This window comes from Mandrillus leucophaeus, unplaced genomic scaffold (assembly GCF_000951045.1).
Source record: "Mandrillus leucophaeus isolate KB7577 unplaced genomic scaffold, Mleu.le_1.0 Scaffold249, whole genome shotgun sequence".
NCBI classification, from domain to species: Eukaryota; Metazoa; Chordata; class Mammalia; order Primates; family Cercopithecidae; genus Mandrillus; species Mandrillus leucophaeus.
The window spans coordinates 1453529-1466761 of NW_012102576.1; the positions used below are offsets into that span (position 1 = coordinate 1453529).

At 33.6% G+C, this 13233-nt stretch overlaps 1 protein-coding gene across 1 annotated transcript in view; it reads left to right on the forward strand.

Annotated features, from left to right (window-relative positions):
- The first annotated feature begins 742 nt into the window (after positions 1 to 742).
- The window catches only part of CLEC9A (C-type lectin domain family 9, member A), a 20306-nt gene continuing 7815 nt past the window's right edge, over positions 743 to 13233 (forward strand). The window contains exons 1-5 of the mRNA XM_011983331.1: positions 743 to 833; positions 2328 to 2408; positions 9273 to 9419; positions 11214 to 11365; positions 12891 to 13012. Coding sequence (XP_011838721.1) covers positions 743 to 833; positions 2328 to 2408; positions 9273 to 9419; positions 11214 to 11365; positions 12891 to 13012 — 593 coding nt within the window. The remainder of the gene's footprint in view (positions 834 to 2327; positions 2409 to 9272; positions 9420 to 11213; positions 11366 to 12890; positions 13013 to 13233) is intronic.

The following is a 13233-nucleotide window of genomic DNA, read 5'->3' on the forward strand; positions in this document are numbered from 1 at the left end:
TCAAGAGCAGGTGTGGATTCATCACCTTCTCTTTTCTTTCCCAGTGGATGGAAGTCAAGGACTCCAATGTCTCACAAGATGAAAGAATCCCAAGTCTCATTTGGAGGAATGCTATCACTAACTAGGATTCCTGGAGCTAAAACATTATGTAAGATATAAACTTTTATTGTGTTAAGTTGCTGATATTTTGAGGTTTATTTATCACAGTAACTAGCATTACACCAACAAATATACAGTATGTAAATTTAGCTTAAGGTTGAAATCCCTTCCTAGCTTTGTTGTTTGAGGCTATCCAGTTATCTCCCACTCTTTACACCCTGGTTTGCCCAATGTGAGTTATCTTTATATCTTTACTATCTAGGTCACCCCTATGCTTCATCTCCTATACCAAATGCAAGTGCGTTCTTTGCACTTACATCTTTTTCTTCTGAACTCACTGCTATCACCTTCAACATCTGCTACATTTTGGAAACCATATAAAAAATGTTCTATCATTGGCCATTCTGAATTCAGTTCTCTCTCATTTCCTTTTTCACCAAGTTGTGTTTTGGCTTAGACTTGATCAACTTCCACTTTCTGAATGAAGGTGCATCTATTCTACTCCTTAAACACAAATATAGTTTCCCACTACTGTGAAAATGTAACCAATTTCAGTTCTTTCACCAACCTGCTCCAAACCACAAGAGGAGTTATTTGTTCCAGCCTCCTGTGTGGACTGCTTTCCTATCAAAGCACCTCAGACATGCATGAGGAAGAAATATACACCTCTCTTCAGTGGGATAGTCCAGCACCAAACACTTACCAGAAATGTCTGTCTTCCAACAAATGTTCAGGTAACCAGTTCTAGCTGTTTTGTGTGAGACTTTAGGGTTCATGTTTTTTGTTCTTTGTGTTTTGTTTTGTTTTTTTCTGCTCTATCATGAGGCCAAGATGCTTATTCTAATCTGAGATAGTCTAGTTAAGGGTACTGTAACATCCGTGAAATGCTAATGAAGTGGAGAAGGAGTAAGTAAAGGTGAAAAATAAAAAGAGCAATTAACTTGATAAGTATGTGGAACTGTTTTTTCCTCTGCCTCTCTGGAAAAGAAAAAGAAGACCTCGATTTGGGAAATTTGTGAAAAAATACAACTTTAATTAACTGAAGTCCTATTAAAACATTCTGCAAATTATCTGATAAATACTAACAAATAAAAAGAGAAAACATAGATTGAAAAACTGGCAAGATCTCATTGGCCTAGAGTTGTTGGCTACAGTGATTAGTTCTGTCTGCATCATTTAATATCCATATTAGTTCCTGTCTGCTGGTGTAACCAATCACACAGACTTAGGGGATTAATAGAACGTAAATTTATTATCTTAGGGCTCTGGATGTCACAAGTTAAAATGGATTTCAATGGGCTGAAACCAAGGTGTTGGCAGGGATCTAGTGGAAGCATCTATACCTTGTCTTTTCTGGTTTCTAGAGCTGCATTTATTGCTTTACTTGGCTCATGGACTCTTCTTCTGTCTTGAAAGCCAACAACATAATGTCTTTAAATGTTTCTCAGCCTCCATTATCATGCCATGCTATCCCTCCAATATCCTACCTCTCACTTAAAGAGGACCCAGATAATTCAGGTTAATCTTCCCATCCCAAATCCTTAACTTAATGACATCTTCAAAGTCCCTTTTCCACATAAGGTAACTTACAAGTTCCAGTAATTATGACACTGGCATGTGAGGCAGGGGCGTTTCTCTGCCTATCACAATATCCAAAGATAAATTTTAACTATTTTTCTCTGATTAGTGTTTGTATACAAAAAAATCACATAATTCTTTTTTTCCTCTCTGCAGGTTTGTAAAATTACCTTGGAAAACTTGTTCGTCTTCCAAAAATGCATATTTAAAAGTATATATTTAAAATGTGTATCTTTCTTTTATTTAATCATGTTCAAGTAACTGAAGAGATGGGGAGATGTGACACAGCATTTTTTATCTCAAAAGATAAAGCTAGCATTTGGCTTGGGGGAATCTCTAAAAGATGGTTGGAAAAGAATACATATAATTCGTTGATAAGGTGTGACATCAAAGGATAACAGAAGTATACTATTAAATCTATTTAATTTGGCAATTTCCATATCACATGTATTCCAAGTTATAAGTTGCATTTCAATGCATTTGAGCAAAGGTTCTCTTTTTCCTTTTCTTTTACACATTCCAGGCCCCAACAACTCTCAGTAGAAATGCCAATGTTAATTTCTTTTTTTACTCAATCTCAGTCCATCCTTGCCCCATCTTTTTTATCTACTTTCTCTAACTTTGTTTCATTTTTCCTATTCCATGGTTAGGAGCATGGTGTCTTGTGATGGTGATTTCATGTATTTTCTGCATGGGGTTATTAACAGCATCCATTTTCTTGGGCGTCAAGTGTAAGTACAAAAATATATTTTCAAAATAACCTATATTGATATATGTATTATACACTACAAATAGCTTATATATAATGATATATGTATATAATTATGTATAGAAGTTCATAATTTATAAATGGATGGAAAATCAATTAAGTAATATGTGAATGCACATAAATGATGTAAAATAATGGCCTCAAATTTCAAGCATTTGATAGAACTCTCTGAGCACTTGGATGCCACTGATAACTTTCAGTGATCTATTGCATGTTTTTTAACTCAAATTATGTGCTGTAGGTCTCTGGGAGAAACAGTGAAAATAATAACATATTCTGATTCAATCTGTGAGTCATGCTAACGTGCTAAAGCATGCAATTTGAAAGGTTTCCCATTCTGCTTTTCTGTTTCTAATACATATTTAATTTAAATTTGACTTTTAAAGAGTATTTATATTAGGCAAGTTTCAAGTTAAAATGTTTAATGCAAACCGAGAGCTTTGTTCGGCCACATTTAACCACATTGCTTTTCAGTCCAAATAGAAGAAATGTTTTCATGTTTGACAAGTGCAATTTTTATAAAATTTAATAATTACAGAGCCTCTGTTTCCAGAAAAAGAACTATGAACCTCTAACATCACTCATGCTAGTACTAAGAAAAATGTACATTAAAAGACAGAGGTGAAGGGTATTGTTTGGATAGATGTTTGTTTCTTATATGCCTTGGCAAATCATATCTCTATCTAAAAGACATCAGCCGGAGAGGAAGAATTATGAACTCTGAGAATAAGGAAGGGAAAGGTTCAGATTCGCACTCACAAAATATGGGAAGTTTGATCTTGCTCAGGTAATGTCATGAGCTTCATATTCTGCTGGTTTTTATAGGAAGGTTTTAAGAATTGCTAAGAGCTTAATCAGTGATTGTTACTTTGTCTATCTCCTCAAATAAAGTTTCACAGCTTAACAAAAATGTTAGAACTTCAAGACAGCTTTCTTTTTCTCTATCTACTCTCTTTGTGTCTTATTAAAAAATACATATTTTAGGCAAATGTGAGTTCATTTTTTAAGAAGCATACATATTAAATACTTGTTTATCAAACACAATAGAAACAGTTTATATCTAAAAGACCAGTTAAGTCAATTAACATCTAATAATCCACTTCTGCAAAAATTGAGGACTTTTAATGACACATTGCCAAGCTTCATTGTACCTCTACAATATAAGAATTCATATTTAAATTGCATTGCAAATATTTAAAAGTACTGTTTAAATGTTAATTCTATGTAATGAATTTCAATGTTATTTTACAAATAATTATTTGGGGTAAGAAGATTTTGAAACCTAAAGTATAAAATCATTTCCAATTAAAAACAAAAATTAATTGAAGATGCAACATCTTGAAGCAGTGTTGTCAAGTGAATGGGATATATAATTTGGTTTTTATATAAACATAAATCTATAGTCTCCAATTGCCAAATATTTTTTCTACTATATAGACAAAAATCATATATTACATAATAAGGATGATTATAAGAATACACTTTAGGCCAGGTGTGGTGGCTCACGCCTGTAATCACAGCACTTTGGGAGGCCAAGGTAGGGGGATTGCCTGAGGTCAGGAGTTCGAGACCAGTCTGGCCAACATGGTGAAACCCCATCTCTACTAAAAATACAAAAAATTAGCCAGGAGTGGTGGCATGCGCCTGTCATCCCAGCTGCTCCAGAGGCTGAGGCAGGGGAATTGCTTAAACCAGGGAGGTGGAGGTTGCAGTGAGCCGAGATCGCAGCACTGCACTCCAGCCTGGGCAACAGAGCGAGATTCTGTCTCAAAAAGAAAAAAAAAATACACTCTACATTTTCCATGTTGTCAAAAGATATGCTGTTCAGTGTATACGTAAGTGTCTTCTCGGTCTAGTAAAGGAAATCTCTTTATATGAAACCTATAAATCATATTCCTAAGATGATGAGTTATTTTAAACTGTCTTAATTGTGACCCAGCAGCACCACTTTTGGAAATTGTTTCTATGGAAAACCTGCAATTTAACAATAGGGGAAAAGTCTCAAATACCCACCACATTGATGAGAGACCATGTTAATAAATAAGGGTACATCATCTACACAACAGAATACCTGGAAGCAAGAACAACAAAAGAAAGAAGAAACACTTCTGTATGTAAAGTGCAAAAAAACGGCATTTAAAATTTGGCTGATGAGATCAGTTGTACCCCAAACATCAGCATCATGCAATATACCTGAGTAACAAACCTGCACATGTACCCCCTGAATCTAAATAAAAGCTGAAATTATTTTTAAATGTATATGCTATGTTACAATTTGACTAAAAATGGACATTTTCTTGAATTTAAACAAACAATGGAAGGTTATATAAGAAATACTGAAAGTGAGGGCAAGAGGAGTGAGATAAATCGTGATGATGCGCAGAAAAAGATATTTCAATGTTTACTTTTTGGATTTTTTTTAATGTTTTAATCCTATGAATGTAGTGTATCTTTAAAAAAAGTTAACTCCCCAAACACAAATTATATGAAGAAAATGTTACTTTGATGAGGATAAAAGAAACATAGCTAGAAAACCATGTGCTTAAGACTTCCAATTTCTAGAAAATTCTTACAAATAAAAGTTTTTGCTTTTTAAATTTTGTCTTAATAGCTAAAAATGTATACTTACAAAACTTAAATATCACTATACAGATGTAAAGTATATTTTCCTTTAGCTTTTGTTCAAGTGTAGTGACTATTAATTTTTATTGTTGTTGTTTTAAAATTTATAATTTGCCTAGGTCTTCTTATACATTTTTAACACTTAGGGCTTTAAAAAAATACAACCAGTTACCATATTGAAACTGTTGTGTTAAGCAATAAGCAGCTTCTTCATGTGAAACATTCTGTTCAATAACTAATTACTTGTCCCAGCTGGTTATAGATTAAGTTGTAGCCAGTAGGCTTTGAGTTACAAAAGTCATGTTTATTTTTTAATAAATATTCCATTTTGATTATGTTCCATTTTAAATTAAAATGTTACATCCAATTCTCTTTGTGAAAACTTGCTTTGTAAGACAAATGTCAAAACATATTTAACTTATATACATATATATATTTTTTAAATAGGACCATGTTCTGACAAAAAGTAGTAAATGAAAATTATAACCTGTTATTTAAAAGTATCATAACATGAATATAATGAAAGTGCTGATTACAAATTACTCATATATATTACCAAAGGACAGTTCATTCCTACCTGACAATAGAAGGACTGGCAAAATTAATTCAGTCATATTTATATAAAAGAATACAATGCCATTATTTAAAGAAATCTTCTAGAACCATTGTTATTGTTTTGGAAATATGGTTATGAAATATTTTCTCATGAAAGCAGCAGATTTCTAAAAAGACATTTAAATAAAAATATGGTTTTCGAAAGGTTGTATATAAAATACTTTTCTATATATGTACATAGGAAAGAGTTTCAATAGATATAAACCAAATACTAATGGCCATATTTGAGTGGTAGGTTTCAAAGTAAGTAGACTTAATTTTCAGTTGTCTTCCTACTATTTCACATTTTCTAATTTTTCTACATTATTTATGCCATTAATTTTTTTATTAAAAAAACTCTATAGTTCAAAATATTTTCTAAGAAATCAGCTTTTTTATTTGTTTTTACTGTTCATTTTCTTGATTCATCAATTAGGTATAATTAGGTATAAGATCATATAACAAATAATTTTATTTGGGGGACGTTAAAAGTATTTTGTTATTTTTCTCTAGGTAATTATATTGTTTTGTCTTTAGTCCTCATTGCAAATTTATTACAACTTCAACCCCAATAAAGGTGCTATATTTTGCTTCCCATTTAGGGTGAAACTCTGAAGAGAAGTCTCATTTCTCTTTCTCCAGTTTTATTACAGTTTCATATAGTATAAGCTGTTCAGATAGTAATAAACAAACAACAACAGCTTCTATAATATGGCTAATCTAAAAAAGCATCTAAATATAAAATTTTAGAATTATATATTGAATCTAAGAGGAAAATTATTATTTTTCAATGTCTAAACATGCCAGATCATTAATAGGATAAAATTAGCGCATCATTGTCCTACACTCGACTCTGGTTAGATCCATCATTTTGCTAAAAAGAGGGAAAAAACTCCAAGCAGCTGACAGCCTGAGTTTTTTTAGTTATCCACAGACGGACAGGGCATAAACATCTGCTTTGTCTAGTCCATGGCTTTTGATGTCTGGTATTTTCTTCTCAGCAGCAATGTTGATAAGTAAAACAGATCAGAATATGTAGATATGTATGTAATTAAATGGGTTTTTTTTCTTTTCTTTTCTTACTCTTTTGCCCAGGCCGGAGTGCAGAGTGCAGGGGTATGATCTTACCTCACTGCAACCTCTGCCTTCTGGGTTCAAGTACCTCTCCTGCCTCAGCTTCCTGAGTAGCTGGGATTAGACATGCACATCACCATGCCCAGCTAATTTTTGTATTCTTAGTACATGGCTCTGCCATGTTGGCCATGGTGGTCTCGAACTCCTGACCTCAAGTGATCCACCCCCCTCAGCCTCCCAAAATGCTGGGATTACAGGCAAGAGCCACTGCGACCAGCCTGTCTTGGTCAGAAGATTTTTGTGTGTGATCTTGGTTACCTCCGTTTTGTGGTTAAAAATATGAACATAATTTTAGAGATTTGCCCATTTGTTCTCCTCTTTTGTTCTGTTTCTCTTTAAGAGAGGATTTTTAATCCTAAAGGTCTGGCTGACATGCATAGGTGTTTTGATTTGTTTCTTAATCCACTAATTAATTTTTCTTGATGCCATTCTCTCTATACAATATGTCTATTCAATAGCCACAATCTGATAATGATTAACATATCATAAACTTATTTTAAACCAATTATATAACTGAGTAGAATCAATTTACCTGATTCCAAAACCTCTATTAATAGTGGACAAAAAGATAGCTATAAAATACAATAAAGAATCCAGAAATAGACTCATACAAATATGTCCAAATGATTTTTTCAGCAGTGCAAATCAATTGAAAGAAGGATAAGCTTTTCAACAAATAATGCTGGAGAAATTAGACATCCATAGGAAAAAAAAAAGAAAAGAAAAAGAAAATAAGCCTAAGTCTTATACCTTACACAAAAATTAAAAATTAACTCAAAATAGATCACAGTCTTAAATGTAGAGCATAAAACTATAAAACTTTCCGAAAATATACGACAAAATCTTCAGAATCTAAAGGTGCACAAATAATTCTTAGACTTACATCAAAAAATGATTAATGAAAGGAAAAATTGGTAAGCTGGATGGACCTCATCAAAATGAAATGTACGTACTCTGCAAAAAACACTAGGAAGAGGATAAAAAGACATGTTACAGGCCTGGTGTGGTGGCTTATGCCTGTAATCCCAGCACTTTGGGATTCCTTGAGTCCAGGAGTTCAAGACCATCCTGGGCAAGAAGGTAAGACCCCATCTCTACAAAATAAATAAGTAAATAAATAAAAGACAAGTTACAGACTGGGAATAAATACTTGTAAATCAATATCTGACAAAGGACTAGAACCTAGAATGTACCAAGAACTCTCAAAACTCAACAGTAAAAAACTAGAACATCCAATGAGAAAATGGCAAAAAGACATGAAAAGACATTTCACCAGAGAGAATATACAAATGTCAAATAAGCACAAGAAAAGATGTTCGATGTCATTAGCCACTAAGGAAATGCAAATTAAAACTACAGTGAGATATTACTACATACATAATCAGAATGGCTAAAATAACAATGAGTGACAACATCAAATGCATGTCAAGCTACAGAGAAAGCGGATCACTCACTCATTCCTGGTGGAAATGTAATATGCTGTAGCCACTGTGGAAAATAGTGTAGCAATTTCTTAAAAATCTAAACTTCACACTTCCTTAAAACACAGCAACTGCATTCTTGAGCGTATACCTCACAGAAACGAAAATTTATGTTCACACAAAAACCTGTACATGAGTGCCTATAGTAGCTCTATTTATGATGACTAAAACCTGAAAACTACCCGGATGTCCTTCAGTGGGTGAACAGTTAAACTAGTAGTGATAGTCCATATCATGGAATTCTACTCAACAATACGAAATAGGTGAGCTATTTATTTAAACAACAGTCTGCATGAATCTCCAGAGGATTATTCTGAGTGAATGAAGTGAAGAGCAAAAGGTTACGTACTGTAAGATACCATTTATATTTCATTCATGTGATAAACAAGGAACACAAATTAGTGATTGCCAGGAGTAAACAAGGGATGAAGGCAAGAGGGAAGTGGGTGTACTTATAAAAGGGCAAGGACAGATCCTGATGGTAATGGAGGAGCCGAGTTTCTTGATTGTATCAATGTCAATATCCTGGTTGTGCCATTGTACTATAATTCTACATGTCTATGTACTGATATGGAACTATGTTCAAATATGTATGTTAATGATAAAACAAAAGGTGCAAAACCATGTAAAGATATTGTTACCATTTGTGTTAAGGGGAGAGAGCGAGTTTTATATTCATTTGCTTTCATTTGTGAAGTTTCATTTTGTTTTATGTGTAACATTCAAAAGCTCCCAAATAATAAAAATTAAATTGGTAAATCTGGTTGGGGGGAGTAAAATCGAGTGAATTAAAAAGGGGTGCAAAGAGAAGTTTTGTTCCACGTCCTTTGTAGTGTTTGATTCTTGTACAATGTAAATTTTAAGCAAAAACTAAAATAATACAAATTCAAGTCTCAAAAATAATAGTAATTTGTAGTTGTCTTTAGTCTGTGTTGAAGGATTCTTTTGCTATAAAATGTCAGTATTTTGTTAGGAATGATTGCTGTCATTTGAAGTGTTACAGGTGTCCACCATTGCGATGCAGCAGCAAGAAAAACTCATCCAACAAGAGAGGGCACTGCTAAACTTTACAGAATGGAAGAGAAGCCATGTCCTTCAGATGAAATTTTGTCAAACCTTCATGCAAAGCTCTTTTAGTTCAGGTAATGGATAAAAATCAGTTTCCACTGTATACATCTAAATATATACACCAATACCTCAAAAGAAACAGTGACACACATTTTGTTCTCTGCAAAACTGTTAGGATTTCATAATAAGAGTAACATAATTTTGATCACTCTTTAGTTCAATCTTATTATAACATCCAATACTATGTGGAAACACCAGGGATCCAAAAGAATACAACTAAAGGAAAGGTACTGTCAAATGCCAAAGAGGTGTGTGTGCAATTAGTGGGTCGGATTAAAAAAATACACGCACACACACAAAAAGACACTGTTTTATCCAGCCATTCAAATTTGTAAGGGTATTTTAATTCTAGCTCCAAATTTCCCAATATATTTAGATACTGTTTTAGTTTCAAGTTTAGATAGCTTTGAGCAGAAAAATTCATTTTGAAAATGAGTATTTACCACAAAATTCTTTTACGATGCAGGACCTAGCTCTTTTTTAAAATTCTATGAATTTACTCCAGTTTAATCTTTTATATGCTTTACAAGCATTTTAAACCTAATGCAGTCTATTTCTACCTGTCATATAGTTTGTCAAGTATTCTATGGTTACTTAATTGGCATTTCATAATGCTTGTACATATAGTTTAGAGAATTAACTTTCCTAGACTGGATACCATTTACATAATTGCCAATGAGAGATGTCAAAAATCAACCATAGTTCTTTCTGATTAAAATTTAATCAAGTATTTGAAGGATCACTGTGTGCCCAACAATGGCTCTATATGCAGCAGACCACTGCAAACTCGAGTGAGAACCACCTCTGAGCCATCAACCTTCAATAGAACAACAACATCCATTTTGGAGACCTACAAATCCAACACGTTCTTCAACGTCACAAATACCATTGTCTACATTATTTATACTATAACTCTAACAATGTTCAGGATATTGGTTAGCAGGGATTCCAAACAAAAGGTATTGAAGAGCTTTAAACAAGTCAACATCTGGCCCATGGAAGCTACTGATGAGTTATTTCTTAGCCTAAATACAGGGACTGTCTAGAAACCAGAGTTGTGGAAGTTTCAGTGTCTTTCGTTCTATAAACCTGTGCCAGAAACACTTGGTCAAATTCTCGGTCTTTGGTCCCCCTTTTACATATTTGACCATTCTTCTTTTGTGACTATATTCCATCTTAAAACAGGTTCCATAAAACTGATTAAACATTAAGACTTACTTCTTAGTTGTATCAGAGTCCTAAACTAAGCATATTGTTCACTTATGTTCTTCTCCAATTTTCCTCACCTGCATGTTTTCAAATCACTTCTTAAGGTGGATTACTTGTTCTCTCCATTATCTATAAAATATTTCCTTGTTTAGCTCTCAGAATTTAAACATAAATTCAAGGCTTATGATTCAATCCATGCAATGGTCCAGTACATTTCTGGCTAAATTGGGGCAGTAAGATTAACCGACATGAAACAATAAGCAAATAAGTGAAGACAATAAATGATGTGAATTCAAAGAAAGGAAAGACTGATAAAACGGGAATAATCAGATTAACTATTATAGAAGATAAAAAAATTAGTTAAATATATCCCACAATTAATTTCATATTTAAGTTAAAGGCCCATTGCATGTAGAACGTATTACATGAATCTTACTGTATTGAGCCTCAGAGAAGCTGAAATTGGTAAGTGCTACATCATGTGAACCATTATGTTATGGGATTCAGCCTCACTGAGGGTGAGGCAAGGGGCTTTTTGGGTGATATATGTTGTTAATATTTTACAATAAGATACTAAAGTAAAATGTTTATATTCAAAGCCCATAACTGCAGTCCTTGTCCAAACAACTGGATTCAGAACAGAGAAAGCTGTTACTATGTCTCTGAACATTGGAAAATTTGGCACACCAGTCAAGAGAATTGTTTAAAGGAAGGTTCCACACTGCTACAAATAGAGAGCAAAGAAGAAATGGTAAACACTGTTTTGTGGTCTCATGTTATTCTGAAAATACCATTTTACTTATTAAAAGAAATCCCTCATTCTCATAAGATAAAGTTCCTTAATATTGTATAACAGCAGTATAATTGTAAAAATAAAGGTTTAAAAGAGACAAAGTTAGAATCCGTATGTTTTATTTTCTTTTTAATGGGAAAACATAAAAACAGGATAGTTATCTGAAATTGAGAAGAATATGTTTGTTCTATGTCCTTGGTTAATTAAAAAAAGGAGGGAATAAGGAGAATACTATTTCATAGCATGATAATCCACTTCAAGATGTACGTACATTATAGTTGCAGATATGTTTTAAATGTATTATTTTCAATGCTGTAGGCAAATATAACAACCTATAATAATCTTGTAATTATCAAGAAAAAACAAGTATAAAAACTGAAGTGATGCCATGAAATAAATAGGTCTTGAAAAATAAGTATCTGCTAAATGAAATGTTTAATTGGCATTAAATCTAGTTTACCAACATCTTAAGAAGTGAATAGGCTGGGTGGGATGATTCACACCTGTAATCCCAGCATTTTGGAAGGCCAAGGTGGGTGGATCACCTGAGCTCAGGAGTTCAAGGCCAGCCTGGCCAACATGGTGAAACCTTGTCTCTACTAAAAATACAAAAATTAGGCGGGCATGGTGGTGGGAGCCTGTAATCCCAGCTACGTGGGAGGCTGAGGCAGGAGAATTGCTTGAACCCAGGAGGCAGAGGTTTGCAATGAGCCGAGATAGTGCCATTGCACTGCAGCTTTTGCAACAAGAGCAAAACTCCATCTCAAAAATAATAATAATAATAAAATAAAACAAGTGAACAATAAGATGTTTCCTTGAACTCATTCTACCCATAAATATATGTGAAATAGAATGCAAAATTGCACACTTAGGTGCTATGAAAAATGTATACCTGCTATATTCAGTAATTAGATGAAGTTCATTTCAACAAAAATCATGAGAAAATAATTTGTTAAGGATATGCAACAAATCAAGAACACTTGAAGTAAATTATTACAATTATATGCTCAAAAAGTTATTTTACGTGTAAATTTGATGACACAAATTAGAATGCTTCTTCTAACCGAATGTGCTCATACTTAAGTTACTCCTGGAATCTCATGAACTATTTTTCCACATCGAAGTATTCTGAGAAAGACTATTCTATGTGGTCTATGATGTCAAGAATATTTTTACTTTTGATATTGAAGGTTCAGTATAACACTTTCTTTTTTTTTGACGTATACTACCTGCCGGGCTCTGAATATGTTGAAATTTCCCAGTTGTTTATTTTTTTCATAGTCTTTAACACCACATGGATCACACAGCAATAGAAAATAGTCTAAAGAATGTATCTGCACTTTTTTATAATACTCCCTTCTCTCTTTTTCCAGATTTCAAGTTCCCATTAATTTCTAGCTAGGCACAATGTCACACTTTATATTTCACTAGAGTTTTGTTTGTTTGTTTTCTCATTTCACAGTTCAGGTCTTATCTCTTATAGGATTTTATCACTGGCAGCTTGAGGAAGATGAGAGGAAGCTACGATTACTGGGTGGGGTTGTCTCAGGATGGACACAGCGGACGCTGGCTTTGGCAAGATGGCTCCCCTCCTTCTCCTGGCCTGTAAGTCTCTGAGTAAAATGCTACAAGAAAAGTTAGAAACATGAGGGAATTCAAAAGTTTATTTTACCTTGTATCATGAATTTTCTCCAAGGGACAAGCAGCATGATAATGTTACAGGCGGCTAATTGGGATTTTTTTTTTTTTTTTGAGACAGAGTCTCGCTCTGTCCCCCAGGCTGGAGTGCAGCGGCGCGATCTCGGCTCACTGCAAGGTCCGCCTCC